The sequence below is a fragment of the Mesoplodon mirus genome (genome assembly GCF_964341445.2).
Source record: "Mesoplodon mirus genome assembly, chromosome: 16".
Classification (NCBI taxonomy): domain Eukaryota; kingdom Metazoa; phylum Chordata; class Mammalia; order Artiodactyla; family Ziphiidae; genus Mesoplodon; species Mesoplodon mirus.
The window spans coordinates 3,470,701-3,488,143 of record NC_138992.1 but is presented as its reverse complement, the minus strand read 5'-3'; the positions used below and the strand labels follow the sequence as shown (position 1 = coordinate 3,488,143).

The following is a 17,443-nucleotide window of genomic DNA, read 5'->3' as shown; positions in this document are numbered from 1 at the left end:
AGCATCATTTGCAATTAACTCTATAATGATTAAAACTTTGAAAATGCCAAATGAAAAAATTCTAAATGGAAGGTCACATAAAACTCTGGCCAATTGTTGATGATAGACAATCTACCTTTTAACATACGCTGTCAATCCCTAAATCAAGTATGACGTGGGCCTTTTTAATTGGTGTTTATAAATCATACTTGTTAACATAATTAGTGTATATTACTTGTTAAGTAGAACAATCTTTAAATCTGTCTTTAAATAATGAATATTGATAGCATTCTTAAATGAACATTAACACATAACATTCAATAATGTAATAGTTCAAAATAAAATACAGATCACTTAAAATTATTGATTGTAATACTTTAATAATATGTACGGTTGAGACATAACATAGGTCCCTTCAAGGTACAGCTGTGTGAGTGGAGACAGAAAAATGGGAGGTAATTCACCGCCTGGACGGCTCCTAACCGGTGACACTGGGGACCAGAGGGTGCTAACTGCTGGGTCAACCTAAATGACATGTCCAGCTGCTCCTGCCATGGGAGGTGGGGTGCCAGCTCCTGCCTGTGCCGATCTACACTATGTTAACACTTGGAAAGACGATGAAAAGCGTGCTCATCATTTCAGGAAACACAAGCCAACAGGAGCAGGAAGGGCTGAAGCAAATGCGTTGTCATTAAGCTCCTCCCACCAGAGATTCGATGAATGGGTTAGAGAGAGGTGGGAGCCCTGGGGCAGACCCAGTCCGCTCCCATCACAGAAGCAGGTCTCGGTGCAGGTGTCTGCATCCCCTCCTCTGTCCTCCCCAGGGTGCCCCTCACAGCCCAGTCTCAGTGAGGGCTCTGGAGAGGGTGAAGCTGCCGGGCATGGGCAGGCGAGGGCTTCCCTCTGAGTAACACAGCCCTGGTCTTCGTACCAGCCACCCAGACGTGAGTCCCCAGCTGGGCTGTCCCTGTGCCACTTCCACACGGAAGAGGGGGAGACCCTGACCTTGCCCTTGACAACTGCCGTTTCTCAGTTTTCTACCTGCGTCAGGCACTGTATTAGACGCTCTGTGTATTGATGCATCCTTTAAACCTTACCACAGCCCTGCAAGACCAGTGTTCTCTCCATTTCAAGATGAAGAAAAATGGTGCTTAAAGAAACACGAACGACTTGCTCAAGACCACAGGGCAAATAAGTGGGAGGATCAAAATTTGAAATTGGATACAGGCACAATGGGATCTGAATCCTGTGCTTGTTAAAATTCTAAACTGTTGTTAAATTTAAAACCAACTTAAATCAACACAGCAACCTGAAAAGGATCAACCATGATGAAATCCGACATTGAAACTGCCTTTATTACATGTCTGTGAGCAGAGGCTCCCTGCGGCGTGGAGCGGTCCCACTCCACGGGGGGAAACGGAATTTTTCTTCTAAATGTCCGGGGAGAAGCGCCATGGTGTGTCAGGTTGTATGATTTTTATTCTGAATGTAACAACTCCCACACCTTACATCCTGCTCAGGGGAGTGTATTTTCCACAGAGCTCAGAGTAGCAATGTATAAGATTGGACCACTTACCTTAGCAGCCTAGAAAGAAGCTGATCCTGAGGTGAGGGAGGCCAGGCACTCAGACAGGGCGGCATGGCCCAATCCATTTCAATCTGTTCCCTAACAACATTACCACGCAGCTTGGTGTAAAAAGTGAATCTTAATGGTAATTGATCTCCTAAATAAAAGTCAGCTGAACCTAGGTACACCCCTGAAGGAAGGAGAATGGTAAAAATAAAAGCAATGAGAATTCCACCTCCCATCTATATTGTGCTTTGGCTTTGAGAAAACACTGGGCCCTCTATTGTTTAATTTGATTCTCTTATGCCCCATGAGGTGAGCAGAGCCGGTGATCACTCCAGTGAGGGACAGGAGGGCTGAAGCTGCGAGGGATACAGAGATGCTTGCAAAGACACAGGGGGCCAAGGGAAACCCAGGTCTCTGGAATCCCAGTTCAGAGTATGTGTGGCAGGAAGCATGGGTTTTGGTGCCAAGAAGGCCAGAATTCAAATCGAATCTCTTTTTCTCATTCATGTGCAACCAGGGTGAGTTATTTAACATCTCCATACAGCAATGCTGACTTCAAAGGGTTCTCTGGAGTTTAAATTCCACCCAGTTTTGGTCTCTTGGGTATTTATTTTTAGGACTTCATGGTATATGTTGGATACAGACCTTTGTTGCATAAGTGTATTGTAAACATTTTCTCCCAATATGGAGCTTGCTTTTTGATGAGCTGAAGTTTTTAATTTTGATAAAAACCATCTTACCAACTTTTTATTTTACGGTTAGTAGTTTCTCACTACATCTGAGAAATCTTTGCTTCATGGAAAAATTTTAATTAAGAATTAAAACTAATTAACTAATTAAAACTAAAAATTAAACTCTTTAACTGATATGACTACCTCAGGGATTCTATTTTCTCTTGTACCAACTTTAGTAATTCATGTCTTTCAAAAATTTTTTTCCATTTCATTTAAGTTGTCAAATTTATTGGAATATGATTTCTCACAGTACACTCTTTTTCTTTTTTTTGCGGTACGCAGGGCTCTCACTGTTGTGGCCTCTCCCGTTGCGGAGCACAGGCTCCGGACGCGCAGGCTCAGCGGCCATGGCTCACGGACCCAACCGCCCCGCGGCATGTGGGATCTTCCCGGACCGGGGCACGAACCCGTGTCCCCTGCATCGGCAGGCGGACTCTCAACCACTGCGCCACCAGGGAAGCCCAGGACACTCTTATTGTTCTTTTAATGTCTGCAGAATTTAGCCATGCCCCCCTCTTTCATTCTCATTATTAGTAATTTGTGTGTTCACTCTCTTTTTTAAAATTCTGACCATCCTGGCTATAGTTTACTAATTTCATTAATCTTTTCAAAGAATCGATTTTGGGTTCCATTTAGTTTACATATTATTTTTTCATTTTCTATTTCATTCCTATCCCCTATTATTATTTTCTTTTACTTCACTCTTTATTATTTATTTTCACTCTTCACTCTTTATTATTTATTTTCTTTTACTTCAGTTTATTCTGGGTACATTTTGCTCTTCTTTATCTTACATAGACACTTATACCACTGATTTTAAGCCATTCAACCTCTAGCATAAGCATTTAGTGTTCTATAATATCAGTTAGCTGGAGTTGTTTACTAGACCTGTGCAAGCTTTCTATATTTTTCTGTTTCTTTCTATATTTTCCTTGTTCTGTCAAAAACTGAGAAACGAGTGTTGAAATATCCAACTATAATGATCTGTTTTCCATCTCTCCCTTCAGACGTCTGTTTTATTTTGAAGTTATGTTTCTAAGTGCATTTGCATTTAGGATTATCAGGTACTCTTGATGACGTGACCCTTCCATCATTACAAATTATCTGCTTACTCTCTCTCTTTTTCTCCTGAAAGTCTGCTTATTTGATAATATATCCATGTCATCTTTCTTACGATTACTGTTAACGTGGCATGCCTTTCCCCCCCATCTTTTTGCTTTTAAACTGTGCATATTTAATGTGAGTTTCTTATAGAAAACATAGAGAGTTGGCTCTTGTATTTTTATACAGTATGACCATTTCCACATTTTTTTTCCCACCACATATATATCCAGTTCTTCCAGCATCATTTGTTGGAAAGACTTTCATTCCACATACAATTGTTTTCATACCTTGCTGGTCCTATGATCAACTGATCATGCATGAGTGAGTCTCTTTCCGGACCATCTATTATGGTCCGTTGATTTCTCTGTCTTTACAACAATAGCATTGTCTCTTGATTACTGTAACTTTATGTTAAGTCTTAAAGTCGTGTAGCCTAAGTCCTCCAACTTTGTTTTTTTGTCAAGTCATTTGCCTATTCCATTGGCAATAATCTATTCCCTTGTGAAATAATTTTAAAAACAGTTTGTCAACTCCCACCCCCCCCAAAAAAAGTCCTGTTGGAATTTTAATTGGGATTGTATTGAATTTATAATCAAATTTGGAGAAACTGGTATCCTAGCAGTAACTGACTCTTCCAGTCAATAAACATGGTATCTCTCCCCAACTATTTAAGTCTTTCATCCATACATCACATCATGCACAAAACTTCATTTGAGACAGATTCTGGGGAAAACTTTAACTATAAACCTCCTCAAAGAAAAAGTGGCAGAGTACCTCTGTAACTTGGGGGGGCAAAGATTTTAAATGTAACATTTAGTTCAGTTACATTTAATGTAATTCTTGGTACAGTGGGTTTAAATCTACCACACTGCTATTTGTTTCTATTTATATGTTCCTGGTTCTTCTCTCCTCCTTTCTTGCCACCTCTTTCCCCCTTTGGGGGGTTATTTTTTAGTGTTCTGTTTTATCTCTCCTGGTATACTACCCATACCTTAAGTCATTGCTCAAGGCTTTACAACATACATCTCTAACATCACATTCTAACTTCAAATAATATAACATTTTGCATATAAAAATGTTCACTTCTCCCTCTTTTTCCATTTGTGTGATTTTTTTTTTACATATTCTACTTCTTTATATGACATGCACTAAAAAATTAAATGCTATTATTTCTTTCTTAGACAGTCAGTAGCCTTTTAAAGAAATCAAAAAGCGAGGATAAAAAATCTCACACCTAAACTATTCACTTTATTTCCGGGATTCATCATTCCCTAATGTAGATCCGAGTTTCCATCTGGTATTATCTCTGCCTGATGAGCTTTTACCAGGCTGATAAAACACAAGGACTGTGTTCTCTGTCCATCTCTGATCCCAGTGGGTGCTTCACATAGCACCCAAAACACTGGAGGTGTTGGCTTAAAGGTTTACAGTCTGCTAAGTGCTTTATTAGACATACAAAGAATGTACAGGGGAACCCACAGAAGGACCCCCCCCATGCCTAGTCATGGTCAGGAAAAGTTTATAAAAACGTAACATATATCAATGGCAAATAGACATTTCCCAAAAGGTTAAGTGAAGGAATGACAGTTTAAGAAAAAGAACAGTTTTAGAAAAGGAGGTATGCAAAGGCACACTGGAGTAAGCTGTCCTGACACGTCCTGGTGATGGTGAGAAGCAGAGTCTTTCACGTGAGGTGTGGAGGGACGGGGGACAAACAGCTGAAGAGAAACACCTAGATCAAAATTTTAAGTACCTTGAATATCAGAGTGGGGACTTTGAACTTTATCCCATAGGCACCGGGAAAGTCTTTAAGCCAGATGGTGATGTGGGAACGTTCATGCGTGTTTACAGGACGATGCCGGAGCAGGGTTAGAGGCGGAGGACTGAGTAGCAAGTATTTCTAGAGTCCCCGGGGAAGATGGCAAAGACGTGCAGCGGAATGCAGGGACATCAGCTGAACCCACAGGATTTGGGGCTCAGTTATACTTAGCAGGAAAGGAAAGGGAGGATTAGAGGAAATCAAATCTCAATCCCAAGAGCAGGGAAAAGAAACACGTAGGCCAAAAGAAAGAGAGTGAGGTCAACAGGCGGGTAACCAGGCACCAAACAGCACGTCAGCTAACCACCAACTCTTCTGAGTGTACATTTGCACCAAACCACAAGGCAACATTTTTCTCATCTTAAATTGTCATTAGGAACTGCAGGGGCCGTGACATGGAAGCCAGATATCAATAAGGTGAAAATAATCCAAGACCTATTTATATGAGCAGTGGCAGCGGGAGATGAGGGGATGAGAAAGAACACACACCAGGAGTGGACCAAAGCACAGGAAGGGCCTGTAAAACTCTAACAGCACCTGGCAGGCATCCTTGCCAAAGCTCCCCGCTGGCAAGTGCTTTGACGCTTCATACAAATTCAAAACAGAGGCAAGCGTTGGCAAGAAAGACCATTACTCTGCGGGTTGAAAAAGTGATAGATGATGAAATGTGATCAAAATGTGCTTGGGTTGAAAAGCCCAAGCAAAGACATTAATTCTTGCTGAAGCCATTCTCCAATGGCTGGGGAGAACAGCAGTCTTTCCTATGAACTGAAACTACCCTTACTTTTGGGGGCTGTATCACTCTAAAGAGAGTTTTATATTGACATTAACGTCCCTCTATTATACTCTGTGGACTATAGAGCCCACTGGTGGAGGGGAGAGGGATGCTGCATGTGATGTTCTCTCCCCCACAGTCAAGGATAGACAGGTAAGTATAGCCTTAACTCCATTAAAAATAAGTAATACTGGGACTTCCCTGGTGGCACAGTGGTTAAGAATCTGCCTGCCAGTGTAGGCGTCACGGGTTGGAGCCCTGGTCCGGGAAGATCCCACATGCCGCAGAGCAACTAAGCCCGTGTGCCACAACTACTGAGGCTGCGCTCTAGAGCTTGCGAGCCACAACTACTGAGCCCACATGCCACAACTACTGAAGCCCACGCACCTAGAGCCAGTGCTCCGCAACAAGAGAAGACACTGCGATGAGAAGCCCGCGCACCGCAACGAAGAGTAGCCCCTGCTCTCCAAAACTTGAGAAAGCCCGTGCACAGCAACGAAGACCCAATGCCGCCAAAAAAAAAATAAAAAAAGTAATACGAGCCCACTCTATCCTACCCCGAGATGTAATGTGCCCTGGACATGAGAATGTGGACATGCCCAGGGGTGATCAGGACCTGCCTTCCAAAGGCTGCTCACCACCTGGGCAGGAATCTGACCCCAGAGGGTCTCCATTTGGCTGGAGCCCCACCCAGTGCTTCAGACCCCACTGCTCCCAGCTCATCACAGGTCAACTTCGGGGGTGAGGGACTGTCATTCTCCCACCTAAGGGAGGAATAACCTCTAGTATCTCTGACCACTTCCGGGTCTGAAGTAGACAAACTGGTTTCTTTCTCCCTAAAGGAAGACTAGGCCTGGAGAAGTAATCAAGAGAGAAAGCCTCTTGCAAGTAGGGTGCTCTGGGCAGAAATGACCCCACGCTCCAGATGGCCGGGAGCTCTGCAAAGATGGGGCTGAGACGCTGGGCAGCCCAGTCCTGCCTGCACAGTCTTCCTGGGGCGCCCAAAGTGACACAGACAGATAATGCTGGACGCCTCCAGAAGTCTCCAAGACAGGGAGCCATCTGCTGAGCCCCTGCTAACAGGAGAGCTGAACCAGACTGGAGTGAGTTCCAGGCTTGGGACAACGGGCGGGAACCATGTCCTGCACGATGACAACCACAAGCAAGCATACTGCACCGCCCACAATATTACTACAGCATGGTAAAAGGTGTGAAGTCCAGTCACCCCCATCTAACTGAAGCGGCATTGCTCTACACTGCCTGTTTTTCTGATGAAGACCCGGGGAGGCTAAATAAGTCAGCACAGTGAACAGTGGGACCAAAACGAACACCAAGGTCAGAATTCCAAACGCAGCGCCCTCAGACTCTAGAACAAGGCGGTCAAAGAGCAGAGGGGCATTTACCTGGTTGCCGGCAGCGTACTGACTCGTGTGAAGAACACAGATGGCTCAACCTCTACGTGCAGCCCCAGCGAGAGGTTCCTGTAATATCCTTCAATGTGGCCCGGGCCTCCGGAGTATTTGAAATTCAGGATAGCTTCCAGGGTCTAAAAAGATGTAAAAACTGGTAAGTTAGTGCTCCCTCAGTTGACCGCCATTCCCCCAGGCAGCAGACTTCACTCAGATAAGGCTGAAGATTAGCCCAACTGGTTAAGTTATTACCACGGGCAACTCTCACCCAGGGTTGTCACCTGGCACCTGACATCTGGTACCATCTTTCCCCTGATGATGCCCTGTATCTGACACCTACAATTCTCAGCCTGGAAACATGAATGGAAAGGAGCTCCAGAATTACTCTGTGATGGGATACAGCATTTGAGAGAGAAAAACACATTTCAATCAGCATCACTTAAACACACAGATCACGTTGAGGGGGAGGAGGGGCTTCCGTCAAGGAGCTGGAACGTGGCTCCCAGGCTCACAGTGAGCAAGGCCGGCAAGCTACCAACTCATGACACTTCCTTGAACCCACAGAGATAAGGTCACAGGGCAACCACATAGCCAGAAGGCCAAGGAGGAACAAGGTCCTTCCAGGAGGGACAGGGTGGGGACACATCTCACCAGGGGCAGAGGCAGCCACCATACAAGCTGGCAGGAAGGAATCAGCTCAGACGTTAATGAATTGCTAAAGGCTGAGGAGGGGCTCTATTGAGAGTGAGGACTCTCCAGACCCAAGGACAGTTCCCGCCCGCTCCAGGTCTTCTCCAAGGACCTCCCTGGGGGCTTACACAAAGGACTGGCAGGGGCAGGAGTGCAGGGGAGCCTCCCTGGTGGTACAGGCCTGGCAGAGGAGGTCAGGAGCCACCACAAGAAGAAGAAGAAACCGAACCCCCAGCTCCAATCCCCTACCCCCACCCCAACCCCATCCAGACCCTTCTCTCCACTAAAGCAAAATCTTAAGCCTCCGGAGGAGGGGGAGCCAATGCCAAGGGCACAAAGACAGGGGTATATATCCGTTCTAGTGAGGGGAGGGCAGACGCTGCTGGGAGGGCCAGGAGCCGGTCCCAAGCCAGGATCCTATAGCAATGCCACTAGAGACAGAGGCAGGAAACCCATTCATACACACTGCCCACCACTATACCAGGCAGAGGATGGCTGCTACTGGGGGAAGGGCGGGAGCGCCGAGAGCCCACACGCAGGACCCAGGGGCACGGCCCCGACCTAGGGCTGAGGCAGCACGAGGACAGCGAGAGGGCCCCATCCGCTCCCGGCACAGACCCAGCAGGCACCCGGTAAGACGCCTCTGGAGGTGGCATGAAGGTGTGGAGAGGCCCCGGCCACGTGCTGGTGGGCAGGGAGGGCTCAGGGCTGAGGATGGAGGACCAGTACGGGAAAAACCCCGGGTACCTACCTCAGCAGCCCCGACTTTCTTCCCCTTCCCCCAGCACGATTTGGAGCCTGTGCTGCACCAAGAGTAACCATAGCAACAGGAAATCTCAAACCCAGCTCAACTCCTCACTAAAATGACTCAGCCTCCCCGGTAAGGTCCTAAAACAGGCGTCGGCACACTACGGCCCAAGGGCCAGATCTGGCCCGCAGCCTGGTTCTGTATGCCCTGGAGCTGAGAACAGTTTTCGCATTTTTCAAAGGTTGTAAAACAAAACAAACGACAAAACCAACGAAGAATATGCATCAGAGACCATAGGCAGCCAGCAAAGCTGAACTATTTACTGTACGGTCCTTTACATAAGAAGTTTACCCGTGAAACTCTAAGAAGAAAACAGAGGAGGAAATCTTCGCGACCCTGGATTAGGAATGGTTGCGTAGATATGACACCAAAAGCACCAGCAACAAGAGACAAGAGGCTGGTGTCCTGGAAACCCAAGGAGGGCAGAGCTCTGGGGAGAGGGGCCAGAATGCCCGCTGCGGCAGCCAACCCATGCAAAAAGGGCCTGAGAAAGCGTCCACCACACTAATGGTGATGAACTGGTCACTAATGACCTCAGTGGGCGCCTCTTCCGGAAAGGGAAGAGTGAGCGTGAGCTCAGAGCATTGTCTGGGGCAGACAGTGCCGCACAGGAGCCTCAAAACCACGTGTTCAAGCTGGGGACTCAAGCACATTCCCACCTGCAAGAGCCAAGAGAAGCCACACTTCCCAATGGCAGAGCAGGTGCCTGCCCACCTGCCCTCCTGCTCTCTTCCCTATGCTTCAAGAGTCACGTTTCAATAAGCCTTCCAGGCAAGACACGGCATTTAGCCCTCAGTCATTGCTTTCACTGACCGGTGTCCCCTCTCCAAAAGAGAGGCAGCCACAGCTACACAATTATTTAGAACTAAAGAAAACCACCTGTGTATGCATGCTGCCAGAGGCCATCCTAGGTGGAGAATGGTTTTCCTCTGGGAAGGCCAGAGGATAGAAATTCCAGAGACAGGCAAGGCAGCCTGGTACAGTGGACGGAGAGCAGGTATGGAGGCCAGATGAACTCAGCCTGACACTCTGTGAGACCTTGGGCACAGTATCTCACCATTCTCAGCCTCGGTTCCTCAAGTGTTCAGTGGGGACAATAATTAACACCTATCTCACTGGACTTGAATGAAGATTCGGTGAGAACACGAAGTAGCAGAACAAACATGCGCTCACTACATAGGTTCCTTTCTCCTTCTGCAACCTCACCATCTGACACCCTAAGGCAACACGGCTTAAAAAGGAAGAAATGTGAAATGTATTTCAATGCCATTTATTTCATTTAAGATTTTTCGTATCGTGGTAAAATACTCATAACATAAAATTTATCATTTTAACCACCGTTAAGTGTATGGTTTTGTGGCATTAAGTACTTTCACATTGTTGTATAGCAATCACCACCATCCATCTCCAGAATTTTTCATCTTCCCAAACTGAAACGCTATACAAATTACACCAAAAAATCTACTCCCCTCTCCCCCAGCTCCTGGCACCCACCATCTGCTTTCTGTCTCCATGGATTTGACTACTCCAGATACCTCATGTAAGTGGAATCACTGCATTTTTGTCCTGTTGTGACTGGCTTATTTCCTCAGCATAGTGTTTCCAAGGTTCATCTGTGCTATAGCTTATATCAGAACTTAATTCTTTTTCAAGGCTGAATAATATTCCACTGAATGGATATACCACATGTTGTTTATCCATTCACCTGTCAACAAGCACCTACGTTGCTTCCACTTTTTGGCTACTGTGAATAATGCTGCTATGAACATGGGTGTACAAATATCTGTTTGAGACCCTCTTTCAATTCCTTTGGGCATATCCCCAGAAGTGGAACTGCTAGATCACATGATAATTCTATATCTAATCTCTTTAAGGAATCACTATACCATTTTCCACAATGGCTGCACCATTTCACATTCCTACCAGCAATGCACAAGGATTCCAATCTCTCTACATCCTCAACAATACTTGGGGTTTTTTTCCTGTTTGCTTGGTCTGTTTTTTTAATAATCACCATCCTAATGGGGGTGAAGTGGTATCTCATTTTGGTTTTGATGTGCATTCGCCTAATGACTAATGATGTTGAGTATCTTTTTACATGCTTACTGGCCATTTGTACATCTTCTTTGGAGAAATGTCTATTCAAGTTCCTCAGTCCCATTTTAAAAGCTCATTGTTCCAACTCACCTCCCACCACTCCTCAAGGTCTATATGTTTACAGGTTCCCTTGAACTTTGGTCCTACTAATTCTCTCAACCTGTATAAATGTTACTCCTTCTTCAATGGCCTCTCAAAAGCCATGCCTTCTCCAGTAAGATGGCTATACTGCCTTACTTTAAAAGGACTCCATGAAATACAGGATCATATTTTGGTTTCACCAAAATCCCAAATTCTTTTCCCATAGCATAAAGCACTGTACTGTCATCTCAAAAGGATTGCCAATTTTATGTCTTATACTTTTGAAAACCCTTGTTTGTGAGCAGAAGGTAAGACCCCCTCATACACACATCCAAATAAACCTTTCTGTAACGACTTTCTCAGTCCAGGGGACTCTCATCTGTTTGGTCTATTCTTTCATTCCTCTTTTCCATCACTTCCTGGGTACTTTCTGAGTGCCAGGATCTGTGCTTAGAACAATGAATACAGTATGGTTCCTGATCTCAGAAAGCTCACTAAATGCTGAGTCAATGAATGTCTGAATAAATTAACTGATAAATAAGCAAATAAAACCAATCCATCACCCAACACATACATGGCAGCTTCCACAAATTGCAAGCATGGTGGTCAAGGAAATAAACAGGCTCTCAATTATGGCCTTGAAAAGCCAAAATCTGTGAAGTAATAAAAATGTCACACTGTCTTTTTTGTTTTTTAAGGTAAACTTAAAAGTTGTCTCCAGGTAGTGATAGAGTAGAAATCACTTGGGAAATGAGCAAAAAATACACAGATAGATAACTGTCAAGTACCATATAACAAAGAAGAAATAGTCTGTGTTTCTATCTTTTTGGAATTGGCTGTTTATTTACTCTGTAGAGAAGCAAGGAAAAGATATAATTATGGGGGAAAATATGTAATTTATGAAAATCAAGCACAGAAAAGATTTTCTAAATTGAGTATTACTGCCTTTCTTCCTTGATTAAAAAAAAAACCTCTCAGTCCCAAAAAATTAGAATATTTTAATAAAGCCATAAAGTGGGGTGATAAAAGACACAGGATGTCTAAGCTTTATTTCAATCAAAATATAAGGAGAAACAATGCAGTATTCTGCCATAAGACTGTCCCTTCTTAGAACATGTGATGGTCTTTATTTTGAGGGAAGACTATTATAAAAATCAGAAATGGGCAAAGAATTAGAGAAAAGTTACTTTCTAGGTATACTATCAATATAATTTATTATTTGAGCTAAAATGAAAGGTCTTTCAAGAGCTACCTTTTATTGGGCACCTACTAAGTGCCAAATGCAATGTTAAGTTGTCTTCACACATGGGCTCTAATGTTAAGAGCCCTACAAGGAAAGTCCAGTTTTCTCAAACAAGCAGTTAGGTGACTGGCCTATGCCACACACCCAGGGAGTAGCACATCCAGGGTTCAAATGCAGAGCTGCGTGGCTGCACAGCCCTCTCTCTTCCATGTATGCAAACTGCTCAGAACAGCATTCATTCATTCATTCATCCACCCACTCATTCACTCACTGACCCTGAATGAATGTCTAAGTGTAAGGGACTATGGCAGATGACACAATGCCACCCCTGAGGGCTTGCTCAGGTCTAGTCAAAGACACAAGCCCCTAGATATCTAAGACAGTTGTGATATATTACATCACAGAGAAGCATCCTAGTATATACAAGGATAAAGGAGAAAAAAAGCCCGTCTGTGTGAGGTGTGGAGTTGGATAGGAAGAGCAAACAACCCAGCAAGGAAGGGAGGATTGGGCAATTATTAAATAGAAATTGGACAAATAATGGGAGAAAAAAATCAATTAAGCTAAAACCTATTTTGTGAAAATATCAATAAAAGTGACAATCCTCTAAGTTAGGCTGATCAAGGAAAAAAGAAGTGAGAAACTAATTACTAATATCAGGAATGAAAACGAGTATCTGTACACATCATGCACACATGAAAAAGACAGTAAAGAAAGAGTGTAAACAATTTAATGCCAATAGATTCAACAACTTAGGTAAAATGGGCATGTTACCAAACAGAACCAACAAGAAATAGAAAACCTGAAGAGCCTCCTACTAAGCGAAGACATTGGATTCATAAACTAAAACACCCTTCTAAAAGAAACCCCAAGCTCAGATGGTCTCCCAGCTGAATTCTGTCGAAACTTAATGTTAGAGACAATACCAGTTTACAGAAACGCCTTCAGAAAAGAGAGGGAGAAAATATCCCCATTCTTTTTATGAGGCCAGTGTTACCCAACTGCTAAAAGCAGAGAGTTCATAAAGAAAACTACAGGCCTATATCCCTCCTGAATTTAGATGTAAAAATCCTTAACAATTATTACTGAGTCAAATTCAGTAATATTTAAAATGAGTAATACATCATGACCAAGTAAGCTTAACAATGCAAGGTTTGGTTTAACATTAGAAATCAATCAATGTCATTCACCATATTAACAGACCATTAACAGATAAAAAAAAAGAAAAGAAAGAAAAGCCACAGGATCGTCTCAATAGCTTCAGAAAATGCAATTGACAACATTCAAAACCTATTTATGATTTCTTTTAAAATCTCAGCAAACTAGGAACAAAAAGAAACATCCTCAATCCACAAAGTGCACCCATGAAAAACTTGCAGTTAAAACCATACTTAATCATAAGCAATGTTTTGCCCCTAAAATCCAGAATAAGGCGAGGACCTCGCTGTCACTACTGCTATAAACACTGTACTTGAGATCCTAGGCAAGTCAATAAGGCAAGAAAAAGAAATTAAAGGCCTACATGTCAGAAAGGAAGAAGTAAAACTGTCTGTTCATATATGACATAGTCATGTGCCCCCCCCAAATCCTAACAAATCTACTAGAACTCTCAGAAATTGCTAGTGGTAATGTAAAATGTACAATCACTTTGGAAAACAGCCAAGCAATTCCTCATAAATTTAAACACAGAATTAATATATTATTTAGCAATGAAACTTCTACCAAGAAAAATAAAAACATATATCCATACCAAGACATGTATATCAATGTCCCTGGAAACTTTATTCATAGTACAGGTTAATCTCAAACTGAAAATAACCTCAATGTCCAACAGGAGGTAGGTGACTAGACAAACAAATTTTATGGAATACTACTCAGCAACAAAATGAAGCAAACTACTGATAGCCACAACATGCAGAAATCCCCAAAACATTATTCTGAGTGAAAGAGGCCAGATACAAAAGAATATATACCGTATGCTTGCATGTACATGAGATGCTAGAAAGGGTTACTCTTTAGGACAAAAAGCAGATCAGTTGTTGCCCGGGTTGGGGGCAGACAAGGCTGACTGCAAAGGGGTCAGGGAAACTTGTTGGGCGATAATGAGAATATTCTATATCTTGATGGCTGTACAGTTAACGTGGCTGCATTTTACAGAATGCAAATTATATTTAATAAAGTTATTTTAGAAATTGATCCTGATCCTTAATAGGCACAAAATCACTTGCAATCATTAAAACAGAAGACTCCAAAGTCATAGTGTGGGCCACACTGATGGAGGGCTGCCTGTGTCTGAGGACGAATGTGGAGCCTCAGGATCCCCAGGTTCTGCAGCAGGGTCATGCAAGTGAGGTTATGATTTACTGTAATTAAAACTTCACATGACCTTGGAAAAGTCGTGTCCTTTCTCTAGTCCTCAATACACTCATCTGTAAAATCTGAGGCTTGTGCCAGATATTGCCTGAGGTTCTTACCAGTTCTCATATGAATTGTTTCTATTCATTTTGTAATACTAATCTAACGTTCCCTGATTTCTAATCTAACTAAGGCTATTGCCAGAGAAAAACAATCACCCTGGACACTGTCATAACTAATTTATATGTCTAAGAAATAGACCTCTAATTTTTAAAGACCCCAAGTGGACCTGTCACCACAGATTTCCTTCTGCTCTATTTCTGTGATACGACACAAGATTAACAGCTGTGATGTTATTCACTTAATAAGTCAAACGTTCAGGACCACAGGTCCCAGCTGGGGCTCATACCCCAAGAGGCCAGTCCTACAGTTTACTTAAGGTCAATGAAACACACAAATGAAAGCCTTACCACTACTTTCCAGTTAATTAGCACTTTTGGCCAAAGTCTTTCTTCAGTGTTAATTATGCCTTAAAGATGCCAAGTGACTACAAATTAAATGGTACATCCACAATAATGTAGGAATGGATCTGAGCGACACCAGCCATCAAAACAGCTCCTCTTCAAGAGGCCCAGAAGTCCCTTGGTGACTGAGAGGGGTCAGGACATGAGGTCCAGATGGAGGAAGATGTGTCTGGGGACTGTTAAAAGGCCAAGTCAAAAATCTGATTTCTGGTAACAAAAAAAGCAGCCGTTTCCTCTTTTTTGTTGTGAAGTACATGTTCATATCATTTGACCGTTCTTTTTTTTAATTGATTTTTTCTTCCAGATATCTAGGAGGTTTTATATATTAAGGAAATTACTCCTTGCCTGTGATATAAGCTGCAAATATTTTTTCCCATTTGGATAGTATCTTTGGGTTTATTTATGATGTTCTTTGCAGAAATGTTTAATTTTTTTGCAGTTAATGCAGCAGTCTTTCCTTTTATGTCCCTTGCACCTTTTTCATGGCTCCTGAATCATGGTTAGAAACACTCTCCACACTCCAAGGTTATAAAATATTATTCTCCCCTGTTTTCCTCTATGACTTTAAGGTTTATCTTTTAAACTTTTAACTTCAATATTATCTCAAAGTGACAGAAGATTTGAAAGGAAAGTACAAACACCACCCCGTTACCCAATTCAACAACTTTTCACATCTTCTCTCATCTTTAAATTCCCTCTCTTCAGACAGAGATAGAAGATAGATAGATAGATGCATAGATAGATAATGAAATAATGATGATAATGGTATCTGCAAGTTCTGTTCCTATTTTTCCATTAGTAATTAACAAGCAATTTGTGTGGAGATGCTTTGACAGGTGATAAATACCTTATTCCTCATTAAATTCTCACTCACTAGCTTTAGCATCGATTGACTATTTTCTAACAACACAATTTTCTTTTGCTACTAAGATGCTCTTGCTTCAAGGCTTTTCTAGTGAACAAACCTGAGAAATATGTGTCTATACATACATACATACATATATATTGGCACCTTGCTGTAGATAGATATGGATATAAGTATACATATGGACAAAGATACAGAAATAAACACAAACAGGGAGTTCAGAGTGATACCTCAAGTTCCAAATTTACACCACAAGATTCATTCTCATTTTCCCACACCTGTGACAACCTTCTCTAATGTGAGAAACGTAGGGTGCATCGTGCACCTTCCTCCATAGGACACAAGTTAGTGCCTGTGGGGCCTGTCCCCATCTCAGCCAAGGGCCCACAGAGAGAAGACTCCCGGTGTTCCACCATTAGACCTGGCACCTGGTCTTCATGGGAAGCGGGTTACCTAGGTATGGGCGGGACAAAGAGCTCAAGTCCACCTCTAAGACTCTGGGCCCAATGCCAAGTGCACTATAAGATCCCATCCAACGTTAAATCCGTGACAACAGGTCTGTCTTTGATCTCATTAGACTCACACTGCGGCACCTTCGTTAAGCGCCTAATGGCATTCGAACCTCGAGTGTGGAACCACAGTCAGGGCCACCTTCGCTGCATGCTGCCTCTTTGATAGGCCTGGGGCCACATGGTCCGTTAACCAGGGCTGGAAACATGGACATTCATTCATTCAGATGGCTGAGATGAAATTATGGCTTTACTCCAGAGACGTACAAGAATCAGAGGCTGCCAAAGCCCGACGAGGCTACTCAGGATACAAGGCAGTGACCACTGCAAAGCCCGCATCTCACGAGGCTCTGCTTTCTCTGGAGCTGGGCTGCTCCTGATTTAATTTATTTCTGCTGATGTTTTCATTTATTCAACAACTCTTCTAGTCTGTGGCCTTTGCCCCTTTCTCACTCCAGCAAACTTCCTTCTTTAAATAGAAAACAAACTTTCTGACTGCTTGGCCAGCCATGGCACTTCTAGGTCCTCGGAGCAGGTGACCCTGGTAAATTCCACCTCCACCCTTTATCTTCACAGTGGGAATCAATTTAACAGCTGCTTTACAGAATTCTTTTCCAGCTCAGTTGGTACAACAGGCCAAGACTAGAGCCGCCTGTCCTGCCCAGACCTCAGGAGTCCCACGCCCAGGATGAAAGCTGAGCAGCTGAGACTGAGGGGCGCCCTTGTAAGCCCTCTGTTGGGCTTCTGTCCCCGATAGCAAAGGCTGACTCTGACACCTAGAATTTCTTCTTCTGGTCTATAATCTGCTCTCCCATTTTGAGATCCTCCAGAACATCTTGGCCAATAGGAAAAGAGGTTAAGGAAATAAAACTGCATTT

General features: G+C 43.3%; 1 protein-coding gene across 2 annotated transcripts in view; it reads right to left on the bottom strand.

Moving 5' to 3' along the window:
- The window catches only part of TRAPPC9 (trafficking protein particle complex subunit 9), a 509,314-nt gene that overhangs the window by 177,623 nt on the left and 314,248 nt on the right, over positions 1–17,443 (bottom strand). For both annotated transcript variants that reach the window (XM_082601297.1, XM_082601296.1), the window contains one exon: positions 7,388–7,530. In XM_082601297.1, the coding sequence (XP_082457423.1) occupies positions 7,388–7,530 (143 nt within the window). The remainder of the gene's footprint in view (positions 1–7,387; positions 7,531–17,443) is intronic.